Source organism: Malus sylvestris, chromosome 8 (genome assembly GCF_916048215.2).
Source record: "Malus sylvestris chromosome 8, drMalSylv7.2, whole genome shotgun sequence".
In the NCBI taxonomy this organism is placed as follows: domain Eukaryota; kingdom Viridiplantae; phylum Streptophyta; class Magnoliopsida; order Rosales; family Rosaceae; genus Malus; species Malus sylvestris.
Window position 1 is genome coordinate 13,903,169 of NC_062267.1, and position 18,669 is coordinate 13,921,837.

Genomic DNA, 18,669 nt, shown 5'->3' on the forward strand with positions numbered 1-18,669 from the left:
CCCTGAGGTTTTTCGTGTTTGTACAAAAACCTCTCACGTTTGAGAAATATCACTAACACCCCCTGATGTTTTAATTCACTTTCACATAACCTCTTTAAAAACAGATATACCCTAGTAATTAATTACTTAAAATAAAAAATCTTTATAAATAAATAAATAAGTCTAAAAAATTGTTAAATTAAATAAAATTACGTCAAAGCCTGAGCAGCACGCTTACTTCGGAGGGGACACCATTAAATAAAACAAAAGAAACCCTATGAAGCCATCTACTTATGAGATGCTTCAAGATCGGCATTCTTTTCAAAGAATCTAGTCCCCATACTTAAATCATCACCACAAATGGATCGCAAGAACATTCCAAAAACCCAACAACGATGCTGCACAGACCGGTTGCAACCTAACACATTTGCACGACAGTCAGCCAGATTATCCATTGTTCCTTAGCCACGATCGGATCAGAATCACCCTCGTTTAGTGAAGAAAACCCGCAGACCCAATGCACAGACCATTTTTATATTAATACACCCTTCAACCTGTTGTTTGATAGGAGCATATTTATGCGACTTAGTATGTTTGTTTTCGTGCATTTATGTTCTTAGTTCTTAGTTATGTTAGTAGTTTAAGCCATTTTCGTGTGTTTATAGGTTCTATGGGCCAAGGATGCAAGAAGATGCATTTTGGAGCATTTTGGAGCATTTTTGGGCCAAGATTGGATGGTGCAAACATGGAGACATGAGGATTGACGAATTTGAATATTAGAAGGCTAGGAAATCAGCATTTGTGTGTGCAAGTGTGTTGGCCTACAACTACAAACATCATAGCTGCCATGTGATGGCAGAAAATGTGTTTATTGCTAGCTAAATGGATGAAGAGCATGTATGTGCAAGTATAAACACCACATGGGCAGCAAGAAGGAAAGAAAACAGCAACACACACACCACATGGGCAGCAAGGAATCAGAAATTAAAGCATGGAAGAGTGGGAAGTGATGAGGACAACACACACACACACACACACGGCAATGGCAGATTTCTACAACAAGGGGAGTGAATGGACAGCAGAAAAGCAAGGAAATTGGACCACTATGAAGTGGATTTCTTGTTGATCTCCCACTTATAGCTTTGGGTGGCTTTGGAATGATTATTTCTAGGTGGAAAGAGCACAAAAACAGCACACACACATGCAAAACAAAGTTGGCGGCATCCTTTCTTCCCTTTGCCGTGAGTTGTCATGTCCATTACCTTGCATTTCTTTTCATTTTCAACCTCTATATAAACACCATTCAGCCTTCAAGGAAGACACACAGAAATTCATACACATTTACATTAGTTCCAAGGCTTGCAAAGAAGGAGGGGTGCTTGGAGTTGTGCTAGCCATTCCATTGGAGTTGTTGGAGCATTCTAGGTGTATTCTACTTTGTTTTTCTATGTCTAATATCAATTGTTTTTGTTTAATTGCAAGTATGAGGAACTAAACCCCCCTTGGCTAGGGGGGGATTCAAAACCATGTTTATGCTTGCTATATGATTTGATTACTTCCAATTGCGTTTCTTGAATTGTGAATTCAATTTACTTATCCGTTCGTATAAAAACTAATTTGTGTATGTTGGTTGAGAGTGCACGCTTAATTTTCATGCATGAATTTGACGCTAGAATATAAGGGAGTTTCACCTAATCATTATGAACTTATATTCACAAGTAGTGAAGGTTGCTAGTCACAATCACGTTAAGTAAATTCTTGGCATAAGTTTCATGCAAATCATAGTAACGAGTGCCTCGTCAATGCTTATGTTTTTCATAGAACTTAATGATTCTTGCTTGTATCTCTATTATGCAATTCATGTAGGGAACTTGTAGGGAATGTTTTGGGTTGTCGTATGCAATCATCCAATCTAATAACTTGTTGAAAAACTGAGAGTTAATTAGTGCAATTCACGGTTAATTTGGGACGTTGAGTATTCATAACTTATCAAAAAGCAATTGGAAATCATTTTGTATGCAAGTGTGACATGTGTGAAGAAGAACCTCCTAGCTAGCCTTCCATCCATAAGTTTTAAACCAAAGTCGTTTTAAAACCTGTTTTGTTTTACAAAGTTCTTATTTTATTTTAAATTCGTCAAAACCAATTCCCCCTGTAGTTTCAAGTGTCATTTTAGTTAGAAATCAATTTAGTTTGTGTTTCTAAGTGTATTGAGTCAAGTTATAACATATTTTCGTTCAATTTCTTCCTTAGTATTCAAAACTGCCCAGATTGTGTTTTTATGGCAGTTTTGAGTGTTAGGTGCTGTTTTGAGTCTTTTGGTTTGTTTTAGTGTTTTAAAGTATAGTTTTGCATTCTTTGAGTCTAGTTTAGTGTTTTAAATTTTGTTTTTATGTTTTTAAGTCAGTTTTCAAGTGTTTAGCAATCTCTCCTAATCCCCGGCCTAGAACGATCCCTACTTACATACTTTACTACATTTGACAAAAAGAGGGTTTAATTTGTGTGTCAAGTAATTCTCACATCATTGTTCTTTATCGTGCAAGGTTTCCCTCGCCAACCACTGCAACTACTTCTTCAACACCGCCGCTTTGGCCACTACCGTCGTATCAGAGTGGAAAACACCCGTCTTTGCCATTCCGATTGTTTTTTGTTCTGTATTTTGGTGGATTTTTTAATTTCTGATAATTAAAAATGATCAAATGAAATCTTTGTTTCCGGTAAATTATAAACATTATTAGGAGAATTTTTCGTTGTCATAGTATATGTTCTTCTTCCTTCTACTTCCATTCTCGCAAAGAGAGTGTGAATCAGACCAAAAACATATAAAGAAAAATAATTATGAAACTTGAAAATATTGAAGGAAGCCACCAATAGTCAAATACCAAAACCAAAAACCCAATACACACGCATCCCAGAATTCAAAGCCAAGAAGAATTCTACAATTTGGCCATTTTTAATGTTTAATGTGATTATTTTTAATTTCATTTCTTTTTCTATTTATTTATAAAGATTTTTTATTTTAAGTAATTAGCTACAAGGGTATAGACGTTTTTAGAAGGGTTAGGTGAAAGTGAATTAAAATCTCAAGGGGTATTAGTGATATTTATCAATCATAAGGGTTTTTGTGAAACACACAAAAAACCTCATGGGGTGTTAATGTAATTAACCCAAAAAAGATAATTAGACCTAGCATATTGAAGCTTTAGCACAAAACGGCACGAACCACGGTCGTTTGAATACACTTTAGACCATCTCCAAATGAGATATCAAGTTATAAGAGTCAAATTATAATTGATGGCTAATGTGGCAATCTGAAGCCTTATGTCAATTTTTGTACTTCTTCAACTGAATTGTCAAATATTATTTTATTATTTAAATAGAGTTTTAAATGATTTGTAATTATTAAAAAAAAATTAAACAAAATTTTTAGTAGTTGAAATGTTAGTAGAATAAAGACCCACCATTAAAATGAATTAAAAATAAATTTGACATTGATGTCAAATTTATCTCCAAGTCACAAAACCTTCAAATCTAGTCAACAAATAACATTTTGGTTGGAGAGACTTTTGATGTCAAATATACACAATGGCATTCCATTTTGACATCTCCCAAATTTGACTCCAAATCACAAAGTCTAAACTACTGTGCATATTTGATATCAAAAGTTTCTCCAACCGAAGTGTTATTTGCTGATTGGATATGAAGGCTTTGTAATTTGGAGTTAAATTTAACATCAATGTCAAATTTATTTTTAATTCATTTTAATGGTGAGTTCCTTATTTCACTAACATTTTAACCAATAAAAACTTTATTCCAACATTTTTTTTAATAATTACAAATCATTTAAAATTCTATTTAAATAATAAAAAATATTTGATAATTCAGTTAAAAAAGTATAAAATTTAAGAGATGTGATATCCACACACACTCCATTTTACTTTTTACACACATTTTTAATTTTTGGTCGTCGGATCGGATGAATTGAAGAAGATCAACGGACAAAAATTATCAAGGGTATGTAAGAAGTAAAATAAGATATGTGGATAGCACATCCCAAATTTAATATAAAACTTCACATCACTCGTCATTTACAAAAAATTTAGTAGAATAAAGACCCACCATTAAAATGAATTAAAAATAAATTTGGTATTGATGTCAAATTTGACTCCAAATCACAAAACCTTCAAATCTAGTCAACAAATAACATTTTGGTTGGAGAGACTTTTGATGTCAAATATACACAATGGCATTCCATTTTGACATCTCCCAAATTTGACTCCAAATCACAAAGTCTAAATTACTGTGCATATTTGATATCAAAAGTCTCTCCAACCGAAGTGTTATTTGTTTATTGGATTTGAAGGCTTTGTAATTTGGAGTTAAATTTAACATCAATGTCAAATTTATTTTTAATTCATTTTGACGATGAGTTCCTTATTTCACCAACATTTTAACTAATAAAAACTTTATTCCAACATTTTTTTTAATAATTACAAACCATTTAAATTTCTATTTAAATAATAAAAAAATTATTTGATAATTCAGTTTAAAAAGCATAAAATTTAATACAAAACTTCACATCACTTATTATTTATAATTTAACTTTTATAATTTGACATTTATAAATGGTTTAGACGCTTTACGCGGACACTGGAAATAAGTAGATAAACGACCTGAGCCAAGAGGCAGAAGGCGCCGCCTTTTTTATTCATCGGTGTTTGAGCTGGAAGCGGTGCGATTCTGCGACCTTTAAAACGGCACCGGTTGGCGGAAAACATTCCCATCCCATATTCTTCGCACCGACAGAAAAATGGCTTTCGCTTCCGCGCTCGACACGCCCAAGGGGCTTCACTTTCTACCGTTACCGTCTTCATCCCGCCACGAACGGTCACCCACCAATCTTGTTCTGCCACGGCACTTCCCGACTCGGTTCTCGTCCACCATCGCCTTGGCTCGCCGCCGGAACCACCGCGCCGAAGTGGCGCCCTCCAGAACGAAGATAAAGAAGGTAAGAACTAAGAAATGAGCTTGTTCAAAAAGTTCCCTTTTTTTTGCTGAAATTGTGCTTTTGAATTGCGGTGAAATGTAGAGAAGTTTGGGGAATAAGGAAGTGAAGGAGGTGGAGGAGGAGGATGTGGATGAGGATGCGATTGATGCGCTGTTTAGGTTGCTGGAGGAGGATCTCAAGAATGACGACGCGTCATTTGACGACGAGGATTTAACGGAAGAAGAGCTTGCTAAGCTCGAGCAGGAAGTGGCAGAGGCACTGGGAGTTGACGGTGATGATGATGACGATGAGGAAGAGGAGGAGGAGGATGAAGACGATGACGGTGTTGTTGAGAGCTATGCCGAAGAAGATGAGGAGGTGGAGGAGGAAGAGGAAGAGGAAACTCCGGTGAAGCTGAAGACTTGGCAGATGCGGAGATTGGCTGCTGCTTTGAAAGTTGGCCGGCGCAAAACAAGCGTAAGTGTTTCGGTTTCTCTTTGAATTTGGGTTTTGTATTGATGAATCTTTGAAAACATTTACTGTCCTGGAGACGAAATTGAAGATATTGGATGCTTCATATCCTGATTGATTGTGATTCTTTGATTCGAAATAAGTTTTCGATTTCTAAGGAGGCCGGGGAAATGTGGAGATTATATGTGTAGTCCTATTAATGTAAACTCCTGTTTAGTGTTGGTGAAAATGTGCTTCCCGTTATTTGGGGGGTTTTTCGTTATGCTGGCAAGTATACTAGTACAATCAATTTCAATTTTCGCTTCTTCTCTTTGTTGCAGATAAAAACTCTTGCAGCTGAGCTTTGTCTTGACAGGGCTGTTGTTCTCGAATTGCTTCGTGAGCCCCCTCCAAGTCTTTTGATCATGTGTGCTGCTTTGCCTGATGAACCTGCGACAGTGGTATCCGTGTCCCAACCAAATTCTGTAGAAACTGTTGTGGATACAACTGGAGAAACCGTGGTTGACACGACTAAAGATTCTGTAGAGCTTGAAAGTGCAGCGAAGGTGCCCGTTCATGCCAGACAACAAAAGTTTTCTGCTCAGAAGAGGCTGAAGAAAGCACAGGTTGAAACCCTTTAAGGCGTTTATAGAAAAACAAAGCGGCCCACTGTAAGTGAATAATTTTTGCTGAATGATTTCTAGATCTTGTTCAGGATTTCCTCATGCTCTGTGTGCATTGATATGTGATACAGAATGCGATGGTCAGCAGCATAGTGCACGTGACAAACCTGCCCCGCAAAAGAGTTGTGAAATGGTTTGAAGACAAACGTTCGGAGGATGGCGTTCCTGACTCTCGGCAACCATATCAGCGGCCTATCCCCATTACTGTCTTGTGAACCAACGTGTAAATCAGGTACTTCAATGTTGTTTATAATGACATCTGATAGGGTTTAGTCCCACCTCCTTTTTGTTTTTGTGGCATCTGTGTTAGCCTCGGCTAGCTCGGTGAAGAAGGGGTGGCGAAAGAATTTGGATTAGGATCAGATTAGCTCGGTTTGTGGTTTCGATCACATCCGATGTACCCAAAAGGAATATGAGTTGAATGAATTATTATTGCCCTCGTTCGAAATGATTTTATTTCAGAAATATTTGACTTCTCATCTTCTTTTGCCTAGAGTGAGGTAAGAGAGAGGGAGAGAACTTTGATCTTACGCTAAAAAGACAGAAACAGAATTTGTTTACACCCATACAGTATAAGCAACAACTTTAAGCATAAAATTAGACTAACCGAAAGCGCGTTATTCTCTTAAGCCATCTTAGGCCATCTCCAACTGGGCTGGCCAAAGGGTTATAAGTAGAAATATAGCTCGTTTTGACACAAAACTCATTTCTAATGAAAGTCTGGGTCAAAAATATTTGGGACCCATAGGGCTAAAATCCAACCAAATGGCCACCGAGCTAGGCAAACATAGGTAGCCAACCCGTGTAAGGGGCCCAAGCTGTCAGCAACCCACTTGCTAACTGACGTTAGCTAGCTGTTGGATTGTGATTTTTTTTATAAGACTAAATTTGAAAAAAATAATTAAAAATTCTAATTTTTTTTTTTTTTCAAATACTTAAGCTATTCATATACTATTTTTCACATCATTTTCACCTTTTATACTATATTACTTCATTTTATTTCAATTCTTCACATTCTATTCACAACAAACACTCTTTTAATATTTAAGGTGTTGTATTTCAAAATATGTTTAGAAATCTTATTTTAATATGATAGTTTAATTCAATTAACAAATCAAATTAAAGAACAAATTTAAATAATAAATTATTGAGGGAGAAAAAAAAAACCTCATTCTGTTGGAGATTGTATATAATATGACCTAGTGCCGTTCATTAAAAAATAATTTTTCGCAGGGGTATAATCTAGACAAGGTTAAACATAGCCCTTTCAGTTTGAGATGGCCCTACTTGTCCCTTTGAATCTTCTCGTCCTCTCTTATATAAAACAGCCTAATCATCTAGATTGGTATTATCACAATTGCTGCACACACCAAAACCCAAAAATCATCACAACTTGTCGACTGATTGAGAGAGGCCATGGCAACATCAGCAAGGTCGGCCTCCACATTTAGGAGGCAAGGCTCGTCAGGGTTGATATGGTACGATAAGCCCCCGTAGCCATTCTGTCCCAACCAAGAACCCACATTCTTCCAAAAGCAAATTCTTGCCCGCAGCCATACTATTGCTCGTGCTCTTTTCAGGAAATCGACAACCCCTGCTTGTGGTGAGGACATGGTGGTATAAGCCCATCTCCATTTGCTCATGATTTGAAAGAAAAAGACGAAGTATTTAGCCGAAAAAGGGTCTAAAGCCCGTCTCTCCATTTCTGATATGTGTTGATAAATTGCAAGAGACCATTCGTTCATGTCATGAAGGATTTTGTACAAGGTTTGGTATAGTTTCTTTGGGTCCACCTCAAATATCGGTCTACCTACGAGTGATAGCATCTATTCGTAGAGTTCTCGTATACATCAATGTTTACGACGATACGTCGATACGTCTATGTATAGTATACATGAATTAGATCTATTCGTTTATTTTAGTTGGATTCTTCAATGCATATTAAACTGTCAAATTCAATAATATGTCATTTATATATACGTATTTTACAATTTGCACTATTGTTAGAGTAATCCATGGATAAAGTTAATTTTGAATACAACGAGATATAAACAAAGAGGTAGGAGATTTTAGATAACCGCAAAGTTAGCTAGTCATAATAATTTGGTGGGAGTCTGACTAAAAATTCTTTGACAACACTTTGTTTTTTTTAAGTCTTTGACAACACTTTGTTTTTTTTTTCTCAAAAAGAGACTTGTAGACAAATTTCTTTATTATTAAGGACACAGAGAACAATCTAGTCATATTATTTAATTTGGTAACAAATTTGACATCCATAAGACTTTTCACTTACAGGTGAATAAAAGAAGTACTAGATTGTAGTACCTAAACCGCATTTTCTTTGTCTTTGTTCCTTATAGTTGTGATCCAACGGTTGCATCTAAGACCCCAAAAAATGAAGTTACATTGTTGTAAATTAGGAAGGCAACTTGGGACCTAACATCTCAAGTTGGTATCTTCAAAGGGGATATTTAGAGATTTCTAATGTCTTTTCTATGACGGTAGATTTATGTTCTAAAATCAAAAGGAAAACTCGTGGTTCAAAAATCATGAATTTGTGGAGTTGTCAATCCTAACTGTTATTGGGCCATCTTCGAGTCCTTTCCCTCCACAACTTTCAAAAGATCTTGATCGTAATTCGTACGTGCTTGACAAGGAATATTCTACCATTCATCCAAAGAAATAAGGTAGCTTTGTATTCTACGACTCGATAATACGTACACGAATCATATCGACCATCTTTTTTCAGTATACAAGTTGTTCGAGCCCATGGATATTACTTGTTTGTGCTCAACGTGCTCGTTAGCCCACTTTATTAGCACTGGTCTGATAGTGGCCATTTATTTCTTTTGAGGCGGTTTCACTCTTCTATATGTATTCAACGACTCAATAATATGCACATACATCGTAACAACTATCTTAATCCAGTATACATGTTGCTAGAGCACATATGTATATAATTTGTCCCTACAAACTGATTTGTAAGAAAAGATGTTAAACTCTGATGTGAAATCAAACTCTAGTAATAATTTTGAAACTACTGTTGGACTAATACTTGGCAGTCTATATCCAAAATTTATGCAGTTAGGCAATAGTCACATTAACAAAATTATAAGGTCAATAGAGATTTTTTTTTTTTTTTTTTTTTTTTTTGAAAAAGGAATAACTTGTATCAAACTGCTGTTATCCTTCTCTTTCAGGCCCACAGAGATTATGAAAAAGTGTTCATCATGCTAGTGACCATAATCAAACAAACTCATCAACTTAAAGCATCGAAAGTCGATAAAAATTAGCAAGTTATAGACATCATCATAAGTACTAGTTTGGTAAGTGCTTTTATAAAAAGTGGATATCAAAAGAGATTGAGCTCAAAAAGGTGTTTGGTGAACACTTAAAAACAACTTATTTTCACAGTTTTTTATTAAAAAAAAAAAAAACCTTAAAACGTGAAATAACAAAAATAAGTTTTTTCTCACATCACAACAAAAAACAATTTTTTTCAAAACACATTAATATCAAATCAACCCTAAAAGTGGGAGTGGTACAAAATTCCATGGCAAACGAACCCTCTGGATGCTTCCCCGTAACCAAGAAATACATGCATTTTCCATCCAGCACACAATGTGGTCCCACACTGTCCCAGTTCACTGCACCTCCCTCGCAACCCTCCACAAAACCCGTCCGATCAAACCCCAATCCAACGGTCTTTAAACCTCCACGCTACCTCCCTCCAAACCTTTGATTACTGCCACCCCTCATGGCTCAAAACCCTCCACGCTCACACTCCCACAACCCTCAGATCTGCACAGCCTTTGACGGCTGCTAATCCTCTCCCCTCTGTTACTTACTCGCTCAAACACTAATGTCCCGCTCTTTTAATTTTGTTCTGGCACAAAATTCGGTTTTATTTCTCTCTCTCCGTTTGATTGGATTTAGCAGGTAGAAATGCAAGAGCAGGCGACGAGCTCCCTCGCTGCGAGCTCTCTGCCTTCCAGTAGCGAAAGGTCTTCGAGCTCTGCATTCCATCTTGAAGTTAAAGAAGGTTTGACTTTGATTTTTCAACTTGTTTTGTAGTTTTTTCAAGTTTCTTTTCCAGAAAGTATAGCTTTGTTTGTTTAAATTTGTGTACTTGTTTTTTAATCAGAAGAATTTCGAGATTTCCCACCTGGGTCTTGTAAAATCCAGGATTTTCTCAGCTGGGTTGTTGTTATTTCCCGGGAAAATGCTCTTTTTGGATGAAAAGTCTTCTATTTTTACATTGTCTCAGATAAAAAGGAGAAAGCTTTGTTCAATAAGTACAGCTTATTTTGTTCGTGGTCGACTGTTTATCTTTGCAAATTGGAAGAACTTCGAATTTTCTCATCTGGTTTTGTAGAATCGACAATTTTCTCAACAGGGTCGTTGTTTGTTTCCCGGGAAATGGATTTTTTATCCGGGAAAACTCTGTCCTGTTGCATTGTATAAGACAAAAAGGAGCTGACCTTGTGTATTTGTTTATGCTTTTGTTCTTTTATTGGGTTCAAAAATTATATTTTGATTTGTCTAAATTTTAGGCATGGAAAGCGACGAGGAGATCGGAAGAGTGCCGGAAATCGGCGGCGAATCGGCAGGAGCGTCGGCTTCCGCCCGGGAAAACGGCTTGTTGGCCGGTCCAGACCAGGTCCAAACGGCTGGTGAGAGTCAGAGAAAGAGAGGAAGAAATCCAGCAGACAAGGAAAGCAAGCGGCTGAAGAGGTGGGTTCAGATGCACTGCTTTCTGGATGATTTTACTGTTCTGCCCTTTTTATTGTGTGACGGGGTCATTGGTATTTTGGTGAATTTGTGTAATTTTGTGGGTGCAAAAATAACAGGTTGTTGAGGAACAGAGTTTCAGCACAGCAAGCAAGGGAGAGGAAGAAGGCATATTTGAATGATTTGGAAGTGAGAGTCAAAGAATTGGAGCAGAAGAATTCTGAGCTTGATGAGAGGCTTTCCACTTTGCAGAATGAGAATCAGATGCTTAGACATGTATGTTATATCATTCCCCATATATCGTTATGATATCGGTGTTTTATGGCATGTTTACTAATCCGTAATCGGGTGAGGAGGAATCCAATTTCACAAAACCAGGAATTAGTGTACTACCCCCATCCAATAATCCAATTCCTTCAAAACTAGCGAGACTCGCTACCATACTTAAGTACTTAATACTATCACAATCTGACGGCCAGATATGCTCTTTGGACAACATATCTTATCGTTAGATGGTAATTGTACTAGTACTTGTAAGTATTGTAGCCAACTCCAAGAATTTGATTCCATTGCTTAAAGCTAGTGATGCTAGCCTAGGTGCATACAAATCTCTGTTTCCAATCAACATAGAATCATTAGTGAGAATTTGTTAATATGTGACAGATGAAAGATTTGGGTTTAGGGGTATTTTGGGAAAGATGATTTGATGGGATAAATGTACAATTCTGTTGAGGAGGGGCCTTCTTGGTTTCATCTTATCACTTCATATCAAAAGTGGAAAGTGTAGTGAATTGGTTATTAGGGTAGGGGCTGTGGTGTCAACTCCACCAAATCCATTACTTCTTTGCTTGATAATCAAAAAAGTTGCAGTAAGTGTGGGTACTTTATATAATAGAATTATAAATGTGATGGTGTCCACTGATTAGTGGCTTGAAAATTATCCCAGTTAACGTGTTTTGAGTAGGTTACAATGGTAATTCATAGTTAATATGTGATTTTACTTGCAGTAAAAGATATCAGAAATTCGTTTTTTTGCACATCATACCATGTTGGGACGGGAGTAATGTTCCCGTGCTTAGAGCCAAATGGTACTCTTTTTGTTATCCAAAGTTGTGATGTAGTTTATTGCCCGTGACATTCTTGTCGCATGTCAAACCAATGCATAAGCTATACACATGCCGATTTTCAAAGTTTAGGCTGCTTGAACATCAGTATGAGTCCCAGATTTTGCGCCTAATCATTGTTTGAATTGGAAAATACTGAGTAATACCTAACTTCTTTGCATGATTGGAAAGTATTCATCCTTCGTAAACCTAGACAGAGTTCGGAAACAATTCTAGAACTGCCACTAGGCTTATGCTTTTACTGAAAGTCTATATGCTAACATTTTTATATTCCATTTTATGTAATTCACGTCGAGTTTGGTGTAATGTGGCATTTACTTACCGGTATTTGTTGCAGATATTGAAGAACACAACGGCAAGCCGGAGAGGAGCAGATGGTGGTGCAAATGCGGATTGATCCTTGTAGGACATGGCGTGAGATCGGAGTGTTCATAAGACGTTGCGAGTGCAAAAGTGGAGGCGATACAACTTGAAAGAACTTTAGGCATGCTTAATCTTAGATTGGATTTCCTATAAGTAATCTTCACTAGTACTTCTTGTTCTTTTCTGTCAGCGATATGGAGCAGGTTTTGAGCCAATTGCGTCGACAGCGGTGGGTATGGTGGGTAGCAGAGGTGTAAGGACTGTAAGCCCAAGAAAGGTGTTTCATATGATGGATAAGTACACAGAGCTAATGGAAATGGTTGTGGTTTTAGCCTTTGTGAAAATGTAATGGGGTTGTTAGTGGAGTTGTCTCTAATTATTTTTTTGTCCAAATGTAGTTAAGTTTTATGGGAGGTCATATGCCCATCTTCAAATGGAATGGGAAACATAAAGAAAAATTTCTTATAAAAAAAATAAAAATAAAAATATGAGCAACGGATATATTTATATTAAGGTTTTTTAGCTAAAATGATCTTGAGATTTGTATAACTGCTCATTTTGGTTTTTAATATTTGAAATCAATAGAATTGGTTCTTGAGTTTGTTCATAATCAATTATTTTGGTCATTTCGTGAAAAATTTCTATAAAACAAGGATGAAATGACAAAAATGCTCTCAATTTTTGTCAAAATATTTTAGCCTATTGTTTATGAAATTAGGGTAATTTTGTCATTTTGAATCTTATTTAACATATTTTTTCACTGAAAGACCAAAATGATTGATGGTGGACAATCTCAGGGATTACTTTTATTGATTTCAAATCTTATGGGCTAAAGTGAAGTGTCACGTCCCGATCTCGATATACGTTTAGAATCGACACATGACGTCATCAAATACTCGTATATCTCACATACCCCATCTTTGGGATATGGCAAATCACAACTCGAGAATCAAATTGCAAAGTAATTTTTCGTTTACTTTATGGTTGCATCTAACCTCCTCATTAGACTGCCTACGTACCCTCAATAGGAATCAAGTCATTCGTAGTTCATTATCACAAAAATTAGACGTTTATTCCACTAAGCTCAAGCAGAAAAGCATAACATTCCTCAATCATTTATTATAACCTGAATGCATGAAATTCCTGGACTCATGCTACATAACAAACCCCCATAAAAACATGATTTCTCTCCCATCCAACATATAAATCATTATGTCTCATCATGATATCGCAATTCACAACATACATCATATTTAAGAACCGACAAAACACAAAATCATTCTCTAGCCACATTAATTAATTAATTAATTTGATCAAAGTAATAACAATCATTCTCATATCTTCTAAATTCATACCGTATGAAATCATAATCGAATTGTAGCAAATCCCGAATGAGTTAACCAGACTTCCAACATCTTTTCTAACTCAATTCACAAGATTCTCAAGACCATTTTCACAAATATATATAAAACTAAGACTGGATTGACACAATTAGGTCAAGCCTACTTCTCCAAATAATGGGATTTTAGACCACTCCACGAAATCCAACAACCTAGGGTTCCTAACCACTCAACGGAACCAAACTAAATATGATCGATTATCAAATGTACCAAGTACAACTAATCATCATCACCTCTAGAATGCATATGGTCCTCCATTGTGGATATACCAAGCAGAATCATAGGCATAATCTCATCGTACAGGCAGTGATCACCCATCGCGAATATACCAAGCATGATTACCTTTGAATACATATGGTCCCTCATCGCAGATATACCAAGTAGGACCACATCCTAGCTCTAGGTAGTGACCACCCATTGCGAATATACCAAGCATGATCACTCCTAGCATGCGTATGGTTCCCCGTCGCGAATATACCAAGCAGAACCGTATGCATAGTCTAATATTGTAGGCAATGATCACCCATCGCGGATATAACAAGCATAATCACCCCTAGCAGTCCCCCATCGCGGATATACCAAGCAGGACTGTATCATATAGCTCTCAGTAGTGATCACCCAACGCAGATATACCAAGCATAATCACTCCTAGCATGCATATGGTCCCCCATCGAGAATATACCAAGCAGGACCATCCATGTACCACTACTACACGGTGCAGTCTCATCATCACACATTATACATAATTATATGCATACACGCTATCGATTTCACATATCAACCAGCATCTAGTCATATGGAGCACAACACAAAGAATTCCTTTAATCACTATTTTTCCTAAAGATCTAATAAAGTACCTAACTCATCTCCTGACTTTCATCTCCATCTCATGCTAGGTAGTAAAGCCAAGTTCAAATAGGTATTCAGTTGGCAATCATATCCAAATATTTATCAAACAATATGTCAATCCCATAATTGCCATAACATTCATCATAATTATCATTCACATTATTAAAAAGATAATTAAACACATATATATCACAAACATCATCAGTACACAAGCCAAATCATATTTAATAAGCATATGTTTATGGCTAAACATATAAAAAATCACATTTCAATAGAAATCATATTTATAAGACCAATTCATATTCACAATGTCATTAATATAAGAAATTAAGATAATAATCATATCTCATTTATTCAAGTCACTATCTAACCAATATAGGCCCATTAGACTTCAATTAGTCATGTAGTACTAATTCTAGTATCTAGAACATTTCGAGACATGTTGACCAAAAGTTAACTCTCGGTCAACTGTAGGGTCCACAACTCTACGTAATTCGATCCGAAAGATCTGCCCATCGGATTTTGGATCCGTAACTTCCTAATGTCCTCATTATACTCATAGAACATCATACTAAAGTCTCACCACAATCCAACGGTCAGATATCTACCAATCACAATTTCCAGTGGCGGTCAACGTTTTATTTTACGAACTTACAAACCCAATTCGGGAAGATCCGAACGTTGGATTCCCAATCCATAACTTCCTAGTGTCCTCAAATATTATGTATTATAACGTATTAAAATTTGGTGACGATCCAACGGTCAGATCATCGATTCACTTAAGGTCCAAGGGGCGGTCTTTATCCAAACTATAGTCATACGATGAGATTCCGTCAATCAAACTTCACATATGGAATCATGATATCCAAATTAGTCTAGAAAGGGCAGGTGGGGGTCTCGGTCCATGCGCAGCCGCACGTGGCGGCTGGCCGCCCCGACTCGCAAGAAAATTCCAACTATTTCTAAAAATTACCAAATTTTATAGGGAACTAGATCTCAGTGAGGGGAGCAATTTTCATACCTGGGCCGAAGTCCAATTCGGCCAAGAAACACCTGAAATGGGCCCACGAATCACTGGAACCTATAATTGGGTGTGCTCCGATTCGACCTCAAAACATGCTCTGACGCCCCAACCACTAATTAGGCTTTGTTCCTGAGGTGGAGGGATGTATTTTGGTGGTGATAATCGATGGAGTGAGCTTTAGAAATGGCGGATCACCACCTAGACGCCATTGCACCCATCGGTGCATTTCTTGCGAATCCAAGGCCAAATTGCATGAATTTTGGGATGGAATTGGTAGAGGGTAGGCTAGGAAGTTTTTTCCAAGTGGTGATTTGGCTCGATTTTCCGTGAAAAGCCATGAATGGCGTCGGGAAGCATGGTGTGCCGCCGGTCGAGTCAAACCAAAACAGGTTAGGGATCCGATCTCGTGCGTCCCCTCTCCCTCCTTTCCCTCTTTTCTTTCTTCCCTGATTCGTTCTCCTTCTTCCTCTCTCCTCTTCTGATCTGTCCCCCTCCCTCATTGTTCCTCATGTTCCTCCCCTTTTCCCCCCTTCTCGCTGCCATCAGGCAACCTCTCTTTTATTCTTTTTTCTTTTTCCTTCCCCCATAAATTAATTTATCCACTACCATATAAAGAAAGAAATTATAGATTTATGCATGGTTGCCAACTATATATAAAATTCTTTAAAAATAAATCTTGAAATTAATAATACTAAAATATGTAACTTAAATAGTGAAATTCGGGAACAGGATTTCACATGAAGAGTTAGACAAATCTCAAAGATTATTTTAGCTAAAAAACCTTATATTAAATAGTGAGGGAATAAAATTGATATTAAACTCGTCTTCTACGAGATTTGAAGTAACGTGTGCTTCTTTCATAAGAAATGTAAAAATTCGTCAAACAAAAAGAATACGTATGAGAGGATGGTACATTGTATGGTAGTGGCCTTATCAAAACTTTGTTAGGGCTTTTAACCCTTAATTAAAGGAAAATTATTAATGCCCCCTAAGACCAACTCCAACCATGACTTGTAACCTAAAATTCCCCTCCCCCCCCCCCCCAAAAACCCACTCCAACCCATAACCTAAACTAAACCTAAAACCTAAAACCCAAATGAAGGTCAAATTCCGGCCCAATTTTAGGCCACAAAGTAAAATGGGCCCCACGGTCTGAGACTGAAACTAGGGTTGTGAAGCCCACTTGCCCTCTGCCACGCCCAGGGTTCAAACTGCATTCAACCGAGGTGGACCCCACCCACGTGGGTGTGTCCCCCGGTTTGTCAGCCTTGTCATGTAGCCAACGGCTAATTTTCTTCATCGTGTGGTTGTGGTAATTGGGCCGTTGGTGAATCCAACGGTCTAGGTTCAATTTTTTGTTTTTTTTTATATTTATATATTTATTGAATCCAACGGCTTACATCAAATATAATCAAATATAACGGTAAAATACATATGGATTTGTTCAAACATCCACACAAAACTCATTTTTCTCCTACAATTCTTCCAATTTTTCTTTCTACCATTTCTTCTCATTTCCAAAATTTTCAAGATGACAAAAGAGCATGTTAGAGGTCGTAATGGACCTTTGACGAATATATTGCTTTATGTTTGGCATGGATTTTTGTTAGTGAAGATGGTGTCGTCGGCACCAATCAAAATAGAAAGGATTTGTGGGGTAAAATCATTGATAAGTTCCATGAAAACTCCAATGCCGGTCGAAGGGAAGTTTGTGGTGTTTATGATCGGTGGAAGATTATCAACAAAGCGTGCACTTTGTGAAAGGGAAGCTTGGAGAGAGTCATGGTTGATATGCCTAGTGGAAGGGGTGCTTCAGAAATTGTGAGTTTCTTTGTTGATATTTTACTTGTCATGTACATAATAGTATTTTGCAACTAATTATTTTTATGTATTTGTTGCATAAGGTGACAAAGAAATGACAATTTACAAGACAAGAACTACACCAAAAAATCAAGCTTTTAAGTTGCATCATGCTTGGAACATCCTCAAGGATTGTCCGAGGTATGCAAATCAACAATGTGGAAGATTATTTCATAATGAAGCCCCACCCCTAAATGATGTCAATGAAGGTGTGAATTTTGCCGACAATGAAGGTATCGACCAAATGAGCCCAACTACTTCTTTGCCAAGGCCCTCGGGTAGAGATAAGCAAAAAGAAGCAAAGAGAAAAGGGAGTCCCAAGATCCGATACGTGCACAATTTGCTAGCGAAATGGCAAGAATGAACGAAAACTAGTGTCGTCGGCAAAAAGAATCGGCCCAAAATGTTTTTGGCCATGAAGCAAGAAGGGGATAGGGAGCAAGAAAGGTACGAAACTAATTTGCTAATGGAGGACCTCGACAAATACACTCCAGAGAGGAAGAGATACTTACGTGGTACGCAAAAAGAAATTTTACGAAGGAATGCCACAATGAGTATATTTCAAGATGATGATTCATCTCAAGACTATCACCCAAGTCCACCACCAAGTCAAGATGGTGGATATCATTATTAAGTTTATGTAGTCTATGAGTTTTCGATTGTATTAAGTTTATGTGGTTTATTAATTGTCTTTTTTTTTTTTTAAGTTTATGTGGTTTATCATGATTTTCATGTATTGATTTAGTGATTTTTCAAATTTATCGGAATTTAAATATTTTTAGGTTAAAATGTTCATAAAATTAATTTAGGATAGTCTACATAATTTTTTTTTAAAGTTAATTTAAAAAAAAATTAGCCTTAATTCATTTTTTGATAATCTGGGGCTAAAATTTTAGGCCAAAAGGGTTGGAGTAGAAAAATTATTTCTGGGTTAAAACCTAAATTTTTTGGGGTAAATATTTTTAGGTTTTAGGTCAGGGTTGGATATGGTTGATAGAAGCATATTTATGCGACTGAGTTAGCTTGTTCTCATGCATTTATTTTGTTATTTCTTAGTTAATTATGTATTTTAAGTTATTTTCATGTGTTTATAGGTCCATAGGCCTTATAAAGCAATAAGGTGCATTTTGGAGCAGTTTTTGGCTTGGAATGGATAGCACATGCATGGAGCAAGGTGGATAGACGAAATTGAAGACTAAAGAGGCTAGGAATGTGTTAA

The 18,669-nt window shown here is 36.8% G+C and overlaps 2 protein-coding genes across 2 annotated transcripts; both read left to right on the forward strand.

Annotated features, from left to right (window-relative positions):
• Positions 1-4,619: 4,619 nt before the first annotated feature.
• LOC126633326 (protein OVEREXPRESSOR OF CATIONIC PEROXIDASE 3-like) lies at positions 4,620-6,547 on the forward strand. Its single transcript, XM_050303907.1, has 4 exons — positions 4,620-4,987; positions 5,069-5,443; positions 5,758-6,087; positions 6,171-6,547. The coding sequence occupies exons 1-3, from the start codon at positions 4,790-4,792 to the stop codon at positions 6,055-6,057; spliced, it is 873 nt and encodes a 290-aa protein (XP_050159864.1). The 5' UTR covers positions 4,620-4,789; the 3' UTR covers positions 6,058-6,087; positions 6,171-6,547.
• Positions 6,548-9,894: 3,347 nt separating this feature from the next.
• On the forward strand, positions 9,895-12,846 carry LOC126633510 (transcription factor HY5-like). Its single transcript, XM_050304119.1, has 4 exons — positions 9,895-10,141; positions 10,653-10,833; positions 10,950-11,106; positions 12,292-12,846. The coding sequence occupies exons 1-4, from the start codon at positions 10,045-10,047 to the stop codon at positions 12,349-12,351; spliced, it is 495 nt and encodes a 164-aa protein (XP_050160076.1). The 5' UTR covers positions 9,895-10,044; the 3' UTR covers positions 12,352-12,846.
• Positions 12,847-18,669: the final 5,823 nt, after the last annotated feature.

Bases quoted from the DNA above. Each gene is read 5' to 3' on its own strand.
- LOC126633326 (XM_050303907.1), top strand. From the start codon at position 4,790: ATGGCTTTCGCTTCCGCGCTCGACACGCCCAAGGGGCTTCACTTTCTA. The intron at 4,988-5,068 runs GTAAGAACTAAG...GGTGAAATGTAG, and splicing joins CCAGAACGAAGATAAAGAAG to AGAAGTTTGGGGAATAAGGA. The intron at 5,444-5,757 runs GTAAGTGTTTCG...TCTTTGTTGCAG, and splicing joins TTGGCCGGCGCAAAACAAGC to ATAAAAACTCTTGCAGCTGA.
- LOC126633510 (XM_050304119.1), top strand. From the start codon at position 10,045: ATGCAAGAGCAGGCGACGAGCTCCCTCGCTGCGAGCTCTCTGCCTTCC. The intron at 10,142-10,652 runs GTTTGACTTTGA...TCTAAATTTTAG, and splicing joins CCATCTTGAAGTTAAAGAAG to GCATGGAAAGCGACGAGGAG. The intron at 11,107-12,291 runs GTATGTTATATC...TATTTGTTGCAG, and splicing joins AGAATCAGATGCTTAGACAT to ATATTGAAGAACACAACGGC.